Consider the following 13,620-nt stretch of genomic DNA (forward strand, 5'->3'; position numbering starts at 1 on the left):
TTTAATAACTCGCCTATCACTAGTACCGCTAATTAACAGGAGCGAATTCGATGCAAAAATATATGTAATACTAGACGGTTTAGAGAAAAGTAACTTACCGATTTCCCCAATCTATTTTGCCAATAATGTGTAATTTGAGTGTGCGCGTTTCTTCGGTGGTGAGGGTGCCGGACAGCAGCTGCCTCCTCCAATTCAGCAGCTCGCACATTACTTTCATTACCGCATTGAATTTGTAATCGTTTCTTTCCTGTAGAAAATAACACAAAAGCAAGTAGTATCGTAGTCGTGTGGGCCATAATCGTGCGTACTATTGTACGGATCTCGTTCTCGTCTGATTGATTAATTGAATTCAATTCGCATACATAAAGGAGCATTGATTAAAAAGTGCAAAGACATTTTCAACGATCGTCAGTGTCAAAGGAGTATCGAAGATGCGAGCGACGAGCATAGAGTACGGGTACATTATACAGTGTACTGTCATGAATGTATACAAACCACGTATAGCCTCTTCCATATAATGCCCCATTCCCGTAGAACCAAGCTGACCTCTCGAACGACCGGATCCTCGAGCGGAATGACTGATTCGAAGAGTCCCTCGTTCTCGATTCTGCAGGATTTGAGGTGAACGTAGGTGCTCGGAAATATTCCCTTGATGGCGCGATTTTTTATCGAGAAGCCTCTGTACCAGCCTGTAAATGATAAAATATATATTTTCGCTCGAATCGTTGCTCTCATTTATTACTTTTTCAATTGAAAATTTACACGCAGCTGGTAAAGTTTCACGACTCTCGCTACGTTCGTCTGTGACCGCATTTATAATAAATAGTCAACCGATCAAAGCTGCGAACGAAGCGAGAGACGGGGAGAAAAAATGAAAGAGCTATTTTCGGTAAAAGTTCAATAGACGATGATTTCGGTGCGTTGTGTGGCATACCTGCGCATTCTTCGAGGATCTGGACGGTCTCTCCGATTTCGAGAGGCAGTCCGTAGCGCGTGTCGCCCCGCCAGTTGTAGATGGCTGCAAAAGAAAGAAAACGGGCATTATGTAGACAAAAGCCGCAAGCATCGATTAGCAGAGAAATGAAACTTGTATCATTATATTAGGTGGCTAGATCGGCTTGGGAGCTCTGACTCTGGAAGAGGGACTGCACTACAATAGCGAGTACGAAGCGTAATATATCTCGCCCGCACATGCAAAATAATGAACCTATTGGCGTTTCCGGGGACGGGAATTGTAATAAATTGGAGTTACGTCAAACGATCCCTCTCGTTCAGTTACATCGCTATCCTCGTGAAAGTCGCTGCAACGATAGACACGGAGGAGCAATTATTAGGCATAATTTCGTTAGAACTCTTGCATTTTCACCGATAAATAATTATTAATTGAGCAGTAAAATTTGAGTTAAAAAGCCGTCAAAATACATCGATCGTAACGCGCTCGAGTATCGAGTGTCAATGGCCATTATCCCCTAAGTATCAAGATCCATGTACGCACGATGCACGATCGCGATTCTGTCGCGTAAAAGTGCGCAGCAGTGCACTCGATTTCACGATGCACGCGCGACACTCGCGAGAGAGAGCGCATAATAATACGTCAGTCTCGACGCGACAAGAAGCTGCAAAGGAGCCATACGACGCATGGAAAAAAGAAACAAGCGCCGATGAGTGTCACATATTGAATGTTTAACGAAGCGCAGAGCCTCGACATTGGACCTTGCGAGCAATTTGCGCGTCGAGTCGAGATTTATGCGGACGGATCGCGAGTGCACACATAGGTGTGTGTGTGTACGTTCAGGCATTACTATCTCGATTCGCACGTATTAAGGCGCGTCAACGCGAAACAAAGCGAGCAGTCTCGCGAGCGCTCGGACTGCAGATATCTCGAGAGAAAGCTGCGCACGATGTACGCGAGCCAAGTCGTGCGTATTATATAGATGTACGCGTGTGTAAAAGTAGCGGCGGTCGCAGAGAGCCATAACACAGTAGCTGCAGCAGCTGAGGCCTATACCAGAGTCGCTCCGAAAGAGAGAATATAAGAAAAAAGACCACCGCACGAGTCGCGTATCGAGGCTGCTGTTGCTGCTGCGCGTAAGAAATCCGCAGCTATACGAGGCGCAGAACGAGACAAGAGCACGTATATATAATACAGGCAGCTGCGCAAGCGAGTTTACGATCGTTCCGTGTCCCGCGTGTATATATACGTTTGTGCGTATTGCATTCGTATACGCGGTCGGAATGAGACGACGAACTGCCTGCGTATGTGTGCGCGCACGACGTGTCTGGAGACCGGAAACGCGCGACAATATGCGGACATCCTGCCGCGCGCGTGTGTGTGTGTGCGCCACCGCACCATTGCGAGAGACTCTAAATATGTGCGACGACTTATACTCGGGCTGCTACTTGCGCGCGAATTACTGCATCGTGTCGCGTCGGCGCGCGAGCTTACGATCGTCGCGCTCCTATTTGTTATAAAATAGGATTACGCGAGACGAAAACTTGAAGCCGAGATCCTGAAAGCTCGGTAGCGTCGCGCCCGACTGATTCGTAGGCCTAATTGTAACGAGACATTTGCATCGATTCGGGATAGCGTGCGCGTAACGGTGCACATGTCTGCTCCTCCCTCGACGTCAGCTAAACCGCGTGTTATGTGTAGTATATGTTGTCACGCTAAACTCAAAACACGTGTGTCGATCTCTTCTCTATTCTGGCGCGCTTTTGCGTGTCCTTGTAAGCTCGCTCGAAATCTCTGCCCAACGACTCGAGCATTAAAATATTTTCCTAAATATCTCTACATATAGAAGAGTTGATATCCAACTGTCGAGTACTCAAAGTACGAGTACAAAACGCGATGACGTTTATCGCGATCTGGACGAGCAGTCATGAAAGTGCTTGAATAAAAGCTCCTGCGTATAAAGGTAGTCAGGTGAATAAAAAAGCGTACAGCGCGTAAGCGTCTACTCGCTGTAAACGCACGTCCGAGAGCATTATCTTTTAACGGTATAAAGACGCTCGCTAACCGTTTGCACTCGCTGCAGCAGCAGCAGCAGCAGCAGTACAGGTCGATGCGCGCGTAGATCGCGTATACGTGTGGACTTTTCACGCCGCGCGACCGAAGCGAGACAGGATTTTCCGCTCGGTCGAATCTATGATGCGCGAGAGACGACGATTTTCACTCCGACGTCGCGAGAGTCGTATGTGACTGCAGCCAGCCGAGTGTACACCTGTCTAGTCGGCCACTCGATCGTCTAACTCGTGCCGCTGCTGCTACTTTTACGGATCTCTCTCTCTCTCTCTAATGCGCTATGACGTTTCTTCTTTGCCCCCGAGCGATCGCAACTCGCTACGTCTTACATGGTACACAAGCTCGAAATCCGAAAGTAGCCTACGCAACAGTCTCGGAGGAATTTTCATCGATAAAAACAGCTGGAGCTATAAACTGTCGACGAAGAAACATTTCGCGCGCGGCCTTTCGATCCTTTTCCATTCCGACGCCGTCTTCGTGACCCTCATCGTGCTTATATTATTCATGTACAAAAGTCTCGTACATGATGCATCTATCCATTCATTGCGTGCACATCGCAAATATAATTAATTTCTCAAAAATTTTCAAGTCGATTACTTTTCCCAACAGTTATTTCCCAGCCCTCAAATTATTTGACTCGTAAATACTTTCAATTAAATCCATTAATACTTCGTCGTACACAGGTCGTTTTGAAAACGTGCTTCAAAGCAAATTCGTAAGTAATCCGATGTTCTCAATAGAATCGATTCTCTCTCTCGTCCAAAATATATGCCGAAGCACGAAAACTATCCTCGCAATGAGTAACGTGTGCAGTGCTGCTCCAGTCCGGATATATACGTTTAACATATGAGAAATTCTACAATTTATCGACAAAATTCGAGACTGAAATTGATATACAAATCCAAAACCCAAAAAATTAGATCAGTTTTGATTGAATGAATATCGAAAGCGGAATAAGTATAGTAATATTTAGAAAAACATTTTTCTTGTTTAAGAACTAAACGACGACAGGGAACATTTTTTCCAAAATGTCGATATAGTTCTTGGATTATACGTATGTCTGTAATCACAAAAGTTCAATCATCATTTCAGCCTCGAATTGTCCCGATAATTTATAGAATCATTCATATACTTTTGGCTCTTGGAATACTATTCCGGAGTCGAGTCGATTCAACTAATGCTCAAATCGATACGTCAGCGGCAACTGCGCTTACGCACGTATATTTTATACGTATACGTCGCGTGTGGTCTCGGCCCGGGCGTCACGCATATGTACAACACGTATTCATAGCTACACCCCTTTACCCGAGCGATATCGAGGCATTCATCGTCTTCTACTCGGCTAGTTTGTTTACATTTGCCTGTGCACGCATAGTGCAGTATATACGAAATCGATTGAAGAGTCGTTGGAGCGTCGAGTTCAGAGTAGACATCGTGTGTCATTTAATGCTCGCAAAGACTTCGTCGATGACTAATGATACGCTTCAGAGAGCACATGTCGATATCGTTCTCGACGATAGGCAAGCATTAAATTCACTTTGGGCGATCATGAAAGCTCGCGCAGCCATTTAAATTTCAGCGTGACGATTTGATAAAATCATTGAATTCGTTTGTACGGCTTCTGTCATTCGTGCGTCGGTCTTTAAAAAAAAGTCCGAAAAGCAGCCGGCAAATAGTCAATTTTTTGAAGATTCGTGAAGAGCTCGATCGATGGTACAAGGCTCGGCCAGTATTATACACTACAATATGCAGCCGCCACGCACTCTGGGGTTCGGCTCGTAGTAAACGAGTGTGTGCGTATATCTCGTGAAGCACTTCCCCTCGTAGTCGAGAAACGAGAGAGAATACCACACATTATCGTGTTCTATACGCTCCTGAGTCAGTTCTGAGCTTTTTCCCCGCGCTGCCTCGCACGTGTATGTGTGCGCCTATACGTGTGTGTGTGTGTGATCGTTGCGTGGGTTCGCATGGGGCTCCCAATGGGTTTAGCTCTATATAGCTGTGTTCTCGGCGCGGGAGTGGCAGCGTCGGCGGCGCACCCCAACGCAGTCGTGCCAGAGAATTACGCGTGCTATATACAGGCCGAAAAAAGGGTCAGCGTCGGTGTGCCGGCACACAATGCTCCGCGCGCGCACATCTCTTTGGGCTTTCATTTAGGCGAAATTCAGCTCGATATAATGCATGCGAGGACGCGATTCGATTATAACGAGAACGTTTCATCGCGATTTTTTTTAGTTAGAAGAAAACCTTAGGATATATATAAGCGAGCGCAGAACACGATTCTTCATTCACGAGCCTTTTTTAGAGAGAGAGAGAGAGAAGAAAAAACGAATGAAAAAAGCAGAATCGAAGCTAGAAAGCAGTGGCCAATTTAATGCCTCTAACAAAGAGCACAGAAACGACTGACATTCAAAGAGCAGTCAGCAGCAGCAGCACCCTAAAGTTCGCGCGCGCATCGCACTGAAAATGCTATATATCCTCTCTTTTTCTCTCTCTCTCTCTCTAACTTTCTCATCTTTTCTCTCCCCTTTGCCTTTCTCTCGTCGTCCCCGACTTTTGTCATCGTCGTCGTCGTCGTCGTAGTACGTTCGGCAGCCGTACCGCGAGAGCCCCTGCGAAGGAGAGACTTATTGATTCGATATCCTGGGAAACTCTCAGGGAAACTCGAGACACGACGACGTCGTCAAAGTCACCGAAGCAGACATCTTTTCACGAGCTGATTTTCGCATTTTTTCAGCAATTCCATATCTATTTGCTCGGCTCTTTATGATCCCAATCGTGTTTTCGGTAGGCGAAAAAACAAATAAAACATTTATGGATAACCATAAGATGGAAATGTCAATATTTTTCCAAGTATCTGCCGACGTTACGTAAGTGTGGCTGCGTTATACGAGGTATTCATTTATCATATGCTAGTTTGTATACTTTGTCACTCGTCATTGAAATCTCCCTTGATGGCTCATTCTGATACACCGTACAACTGCCAGCAAAAGTAACAATAAAATTGCCCCGCACGTTTAATATCCTCCCTTTGATACATTATACAGCCTCATTATAATTGAATGAGATGTATTATTTACCTCTTCGTTGCGCGAAAAATTGAATAATAACAACTTTCTCGGGTATACAATAACAAGTCAGCTGTGCATGGTGTACGTACCCTAAAAATTGAAAATAATAAGCGTGGGTCAAATGTCTTACCATGGCATTAGCGACTGTTTCATAAAAATATAAAGGCGTGCATCGCACGTTTGCATCGCCGTACGAAACGAATGTATACGAGCCGCTCGACGTAGTAGAGAAAATAACACAATAACTTAGAATTGCAAATGACGTTTTCATATACGTGCGTACTTGATACGCGTGTGCGGCGAACGACGCGTATACACACATGTCGAGCGTAGACGCAACGTTGCACGCATGTGTCATCCCATTGTTTTTTTTTTTTTTTTAACTTTACTCGGCGAGGCAAAATATTTATGCACGAGAGCAAGTTGCGGTTGTGACGCGTTGCACGTCGAGCCGTCTGCGTGTGTATGTGTTTAGCGCCGCTTTTTCAGGCGCTCGTAATTTACTCGCGCGCTGTATGCTTTGGCTCGTGCGCTCGGCCAAAGCTCGTTTGGACATTATCGCGTGTATAGCCGACCGGCAACAGCAGCCATTTCAAAATAAATAAATGCCACACATGGCCGTGAAAATTACATTTCGAGGAGATGTTTTTTCCTTCCTCGGATGTCGGAGCAGCGCTGCGACATATTTCGAAAAGGTGAAAATCAGCCGTGAAGCAGTTGTGAGCGATAAGCTTTATTCCGAAGAATCTCAGCTCAAAGTACAAAAGCAATCAGTTCAATTACCATTTCGTTGGAGAAGTCTCGAGCGAGCTCTCGAGATGCGATCACAATCATTGTACACTAATGAGTCCGTGGTCTTATCTTAATTACCGCACTGATTGTTTGTAATCGTATGTATGTACTCGCATATATAGCTCGGCACGTCGTTGACTCACCGAAAGGCCGAAGATTTTAATGAGATTATTACTGTCACGATTGCGGTGCGCAATCGTGTTCACGGTGTCCGCTCGCGCGCGATACGTACATCTCTCGCTCGCGGCGCGTCCATCTCTCAAAAAGCTCCCCCGCGAATCGATTTCTACTGGAGGCAAAGAGCTTTTCATTAGGCGAGCAGAAGAGCTTAGCGCATGCACACGATATATAGCTCTCGGGCGTGCTCGAAAATTTCGATCCATTTGCGTCTTGCCTCATATATATGCGTACGTCTGGATTATACAGTACGTACGGGACTTTTACGACGCGCAGGGGTGGCACGAACCGAATCGAGCAGATTATATACATTGCGGGGCACAGCTACGGCGAGACAAGATGAAAATGCGTGCTGCCGAGTGCTCGCGCGCGCCAAGGACGAGGGTGTAAGGCAGCTGTTGCTATATAGCACGCGGCGCGTTACTTCAATATTACATTTCTTTTGAGCCGATGTATTGAACCTTCGGCTCGAGATATATATACTCGATGCGCCGCGCAGCTACCGCCTGCCTGCCTGCCTCTTCTGGACGCGTAAATGCAAAGCTGATGAATGTAATGGCATCGTGTCACAACATCCGCGATTCTTTGGCACTCGACAATTTTACGATTCATCTTGGGCGTTGCAGTTATATAATTGGAAATCGATTGTCGACGAATCATCGTGTTTTCATTGAGCTTCTCGTTATTGAACGAAAGCATTAAAGTCGAGCTTTTTTGGAGCAAATTTGAATCGAATCTTGCGTATTGATTTTTATTAATGATTTTAGTGGTGTCATTAATATCCATTTTTAGAAATAATAAAGTTTCATTTCAAACAAGTTTCTTCATGCTAAAATGACCTGAAATTTTATTAGCTGCAGACGTTGTTAGTTATTTTAAATTGAAATTAATGTCATTTGGAGCGCGAGGCACGCTCCTCGATGAAGAATGAATGAAACGCGGAAAAAATATCAATAAAAAACAATAACAATTATGCCATATACCAACAAACGCAAGCCAAAAACGGAAGATTATAAAGAGGCGCAAGAGCGAATTCAATAGCACAAGTCATGGGTTGCAAGTTAGGCTGCTGCTGGCGCATAAATACATCCGTTGACGCGCGCGAATTCCATTTATTATTACTGCCAGTGCGATCTTATGTGACTGGCTTAGCTGATAAAAGCTGCGGCGGCCATGAACGCGTGTAAGTACCGCCAAGCTCTTTGGCTTATGCAATCGATCGAGCGTGTCCGAAAGCGTGTGTATATACCGTTGCTTGGCGCGCTCATGCTCTTTCGTCGATTATTTTCGAGTGTTTCGGCGCGGAAGAAATTTAGAAATTCCCCACAAATTGCTATTTTCGTTTGTGTTTACGATCGCTCGACGAGCCAGCAACTGACCGCGCGAAATTTTCGAAGCTCGAGAAAGCCGCATTGGGAATGAGCAATGAAAAGAATGTCGTCGAGGCCCGCGATCGAACCGATCATCGGCCGCAGTCGCGACTCTCCAGAATCGAGCTGGACCCGTCAGACTCGCACTGTTTTCTACACCCAAGCGCATATACGATATAGAGCTACGTGCTGTTAGCTCGCTCACGGCGTGGAAAAAGCATTTCGTTTGTTTTACATGCCAGTACCGGGTCTATATATATTGACTCGCGAGCCTTTACCAAAGTTGCAACAGCAGCAGCAGCTGCTCGAGCGAAACAAAATTCTCGCAACTGCCTCTTGGACGTTCCCGTTTCACGCGCTTCTCGGTTTCCGCATTGTGCGCACACATACACGTATAGGACGCGCGTAAGCATTATACCGATATGCCTCCTTCTGCATCGCTCAATTTTCTCAAAGAATACATATATACGTATGCCGTATAAATGCGGAGCAATTGTCGAAGCGAAAAAGAAACTCGCGTACTATAAACTGCGGGAGCTGATGCCGTTGTACTGATGCCTGCGATCCAGATATATGTGACTGTGCCGCGCGTGTATGTGCGTGCATGGGATCTCTTGAACGACGACAATGCGCCAGAGTCCAATGACTATATGTATAGGTATAGGCGTAATATAGTCGTTGACAGACGAGGAGATGCACTTTTCGTCAAGGGGGGACGACAACAATCAACTCGCAGCTCGTTTGGATCAAATTTAAATGCTCGCGCGATTCGCTCGAGAAATACCGAAAGTGCTCGACGAGTCCTTTGACTTGGAAAAGACGTGAAAAATTATTTAGTTCCCTCGATACCTCTCGTTTTGAGCGTCTATCGACTCTGCACCGTTTATCAATTTGAAAGCTTGCTGCGACAGGCTTGCTTTTACTTGGCAGTGTATTTTTTTCAAAGAAAATGCAAAGCTGCTGCAGCGTGGCACATAAATTGAGTTTATCTTCCAAGGCAACGTCCGAAGTAATCAGCAGCTCAGCCGCATGCACGTTTAGGGCTGTTACGTGCTCCCGTATAATATAAATAGTGCAGCTCTCTTCTGTCTTTAGAGGAACACGTGCATATTATACGAGTTCAACGATACTTTCGCGTGTGCATGGGCATCGCGTCACGACCTATTATATAGTCGGCCCGTAACAGCGAGGGCGAGTTGGGACGACGAGCTCGACTATTAAAGCGAAGAGAGAGAGAGAGAGAGAGAAAGAGAGAGAGCTTAATCAGCAGGACCCATCTTTTGGTGTAGGCTCGATCGCCAACAATGGAGTCAAGAGTTGCCACCGAATTGGCTGTTTAAATACAAGTATCTCGCGGCTATAGGAGAGTGAGAATAAACAACCGTTAAAGTTCAAACTGCTGGGTCTGCCTGACTGAGAATACGCAAAGAAACAAATATTTGGATTTGTCAATCATCGAGTAAGAATTTACAACTTCGATACAGTGAACTGAATAATTGAGTTACTAATCATCGATCTTTGTAAAAAAAACATAATTCCTTCCGAAAGCGTCTACCGAATTGGAGCTTTTTACTCACACAATTACATATCGAAGCTGCGGATAACAGAGTCGAGTCTCGCGCACAGACAGAGCCCAAACATCGGAGTGTATATAGCAAAGTTAAATGTCTGCGGCGTCGATCTTGACGCAGGAAATGACTATACACAACGAGAACGAGCAGTAGCAGCGGAGAAAGCGCTGCTCTGGGAAAGGAGCCGAGCAAAGGGAATCGTCAAGGGCTTCCAAAAGCGAAACGCGCAAACGAGCTCGTCTTACGACCACCACCACCACCACTGACTACTCTCTTATACACTCGTGGCAGCCAAGTAATTAAAAACAATTGCGGGGAGTGTGTAATAAAGTCGCGTATTATACAACGAGCGCAGGGTTAAGAAGAAGAGTCTCTCCTCGGATACGACGCGTAACTAAACGTTTGTCGTCATGACTCTCGAAGCTCGTCGTCAAGACGCTGTAATGTATACAACGGTCGATGCCGAATACACTTATGAATGGGCCGGGCCGCGTACATAAACTGATCTCGCGCAGCAGACGAGTGCGTGGGTGGACTGAATTTATTGCGTGCATTATACATGGCGGACTCGGTGACTTGTGCGGGAGCACGAGGGACGCACGCGCCCTCCGATATACAGATATAGACGCCGCTGGGTCATGCCGCAAGCTAAAGCCATGGCTTGTAGCAGCGGCGGACAATTCGCAGGACGGCAAACGAGCTGTAACCTTGCCGGCACTCCGCCGTGTATGCTATACGCGTTACGACACAATGCTACTACGCCCTTCCGAGCTGGCTGGCAGGCAGGCAGGCAGGCAGGCAGCGGCATCGATTTTCCCTCCAAGCGCACCTGCACACGCCGCACAGCACGACTTTTTCCTCGCTCTCTTTCTCTCTTTTTCGCTCTCGTCACGAGCGAAATAATCGCAGCCTCGGAATCAACGACGCGAACGTATGAATATACAAAGTTGCGCGAGCGAGGAATCCTCCGACTCGCCGAGCTTTGTGTATCGCGGCTGCAGATCGATGCTCCGTGTGCAGCAGTGCCCCGACAACGGCGACGAGCGAGAGCCTATAGTACGTATATAGGAGAGAGAGCCCCTCCAGTCAATTGTTATCCGCGCCAAAGTTCAGCGAGATAACGCGCCCGTAATGCATAGAAATGTGTGTAGACCGTTCGCTCGCGTATATATCGATATGAATTGCAGTCGAGGCACTTTTATACACGTATTCGTATGAACTTTATCGCGGAAGAGTCGGCCGAGCTCCGCACAGATGTACATAAATATTTTGTATTCGCGGAAACGCATCGGCGCAAAGAAATAAATAATCATCGGAGAGCTGTTGCAAAGCACCGTTATATGTACCACTGCTGCACTGCTGCTATTGCTGCTGCTGCTCGGTGGCACGTGGTTTAAGCGCACTGCGCTCTCTCGCTCGTCAGCTGCGTTATATACACTACTGCTGCTGTAGCTACTGCTGCGGCCAACAATGACAGCGAATAAGAAAAACAAAACAAAGAGTCTCGACAGGCCGACTGAACTAAATGCCAGTGGGCTTAGAGAGAAACTGCTACCGCTGCAAAAACGCCGCTACGTATGGGGAATATACGGCAGTCGTCGTCGCGGTTTATCTCGTGCGAACCATGGGCCTACTTCGCTGATGCGGAGCAGAGCAGAGAGCAGCGGGATGGCGAATTAACGAGGCGGCTCTCTCGCTACTGCTCGGCGCAACTTTTTTGCCGACCGACCGATTAAACACACACAACCTGTCCAATTAAATGCAAATAACGAGCGTCGACACGAGTTCATCCGAGAGCTGGACTGCCTGCCGCGTGCTTGCCATTCGAAAGAGAGAGAGAGAGAGGAAAAGATTTGAAAAAAGCTCGAGAAGCCGCGTAGGCTTTTTTGGTCAGCTCGGTGTTCCTATCGAAAAATAATTTAAAAAAAGAGCGAATACATGTGAGACGCGCCGGCTATACAAATGCCCCAGCCGAATACACATACAGCTTATACTCGTCTCGCGCGTATATGAATGACGCTGCTCTCTTGAGGCGCTCTGTATGTATAATATTGCGCAGCGGCGACTCTGCGGACACGACGAGCTTTTCATCGTAATACACGCTAAACGCGCAGCAGCGGCGGCGGCCACGGGGCACACAGAGACGTGCCTTTGACGTATTCACGGGCATAGCTCGTGTCGCAAGCTCTGGCGCACGACTCATTGTGCGGCTCTATTCCTCGAGTACAAGTAGTGAATGCGGCCAGAGCTGCTGCCGGCGATTTAATGCCGCAGCTTACTCGACGCCAAAGGCAGCGGATTAAACCGAGCCGGCCCTTCAATGGGCGTACTGTTATCGAAAGAGAGAGAGCATAAGCTCGCGACGAGTCTATGGGGTGAGCTTTCGACGCTAACGGGACAAACAGGAGGACAAACCAGACTCGTGTAAATATCATCGCGACACTCACCGACGGCGTACTTGGTCGTTCTCGTAGTGGTCCACATCATTTTGATTGCCGGCAAAGAAGCTGGACTGCGTGTCTGATACGTGTATAACTACTCCGAGACTACGCAGGCTGTGTGACTCCAGCACACGCAGCGACGCACTACTTGCACAGCGAACTCCCGCTCGCTCGCTCGCTCACTGCTTATTAGATATTTATTTATACATCGCAAGCGAGCAGCGGCCTGCGAATATGTCGGTGTACGCGAACGCACCGAGCTCATACACACTGAGATATCGTCGGCACAAAACGCACACGGCTCATAAACACACAGCACCGTACACGAAAAATGATAAATCTGTCAGGAAAACGCAACGAGAAGCACAGGCACAAGGCACCACTGCGAAATTTCTCTCGACTCTTCTCTCGTCGATCTACACTCGTGTATATTGTATCACGTACGATATTTTCCGGTATAAAGCACACGCGCTCGCCGATTCACGTGGAATTATACTTTTTTCTTCTTTCGCATTTAATCGATGCGTATAGGCGGGAGACGAACCGCACACTGCGCGATGCACTCGTTTACTTTATTCCAATGCACTTGAAAAACACGGGCGTAAGCGCGCACTGCACCCTATAAGACCATCCTGTGGCGATCTCTCGACTCTATCTCCTGTATACGAATTATTTCCTACTTGTTGTAATGCTGCTATTATACGATACACAAACGAGCCTCTCTCAAGCTGATCGCCTCTATTTACTTTGCTCCCAAACGTATACGACGGCGAGCGCGAAAGTAACAACTCGTCTCGCGATTACGCAGGCATCGGGTCGTCGGTCTGTGCGTGCGCGCAATTCGAGTAAATATTTATAATAATATGGAGCAGCAGCCGATGTTGTTGAATTTCTATTTGTCTCGTTCGATCGTGTCTTTTTTTGTTGTTGGCTGTCGCCGTCGAATAATATAACGTGTATATAAACGCGGCCGAGTCTCTCGCCGAGCGCACGCGACGACGACGACGACGACACGAGAGCTCGAGTCGCGACACACGCGTCGTCCCGGCGTTGTTTGCCGGGGATCTGCTCGCTCGCTCGGCTGCCGGGTTTCGCTTCGGCTGGCCTTTGCTCGCCGCTGCCGCTTGCATATATACACATATACACATTAGTTCTTCGCCGAATGTATTCGCACAG

General features: G+C 47.2%; 1 protein-coding gene across 1 annotated transcript in view; it reads right to left on the minus strand.

Annotated features, from left to right (window-relative positions):
- Positions 1-13,504, minus strand: part of LOC106652596 (dedicator of cytokinesis protein 3) — a 56,677-nt gene extending 43,173 nt beyond the window's left edge. The window contains exons 1-4 of the mRNA XM_014371645.2: positions 12,451-13,504; positions 935-1,018; positions 496-689; positions 99-247 (exon numbers count right to left, since the gene is read on the minus strand). Coding sequence (XP_014227131.1) covers positions 99-247; positions 496-689; positions 935-1,018; positions 12,451-12,490 — 467 coding nt within the window. The 5' untranslated portion in view covers positions 12,491-13,504. The remainder of the gene's footprint in view (positions 1-98; positions 248-495; positions 690-934; positions 1,019-12,450) is intronic.
- Between the last annotated feature and the right edge of the window lie 116 nt (positions 13,505-13,620).

This window comes from Trichogramma pretiosum, unplaced genomic scaffold (assembly GCF_000599845.2).
Source record: "Trichogramma pretiosum strain Unisexual culture from Peru unplaced genomic scaffold, Tpre_2.0 scaffold32, whole genome shotgun sequence".
Lineage (NCBI taxonomy): Eukaryota > Metazoa > Arthropoda > Insecta > Hymenoptera > Trichogrammatidae > Trichogramma > Trichogramma pretiosum.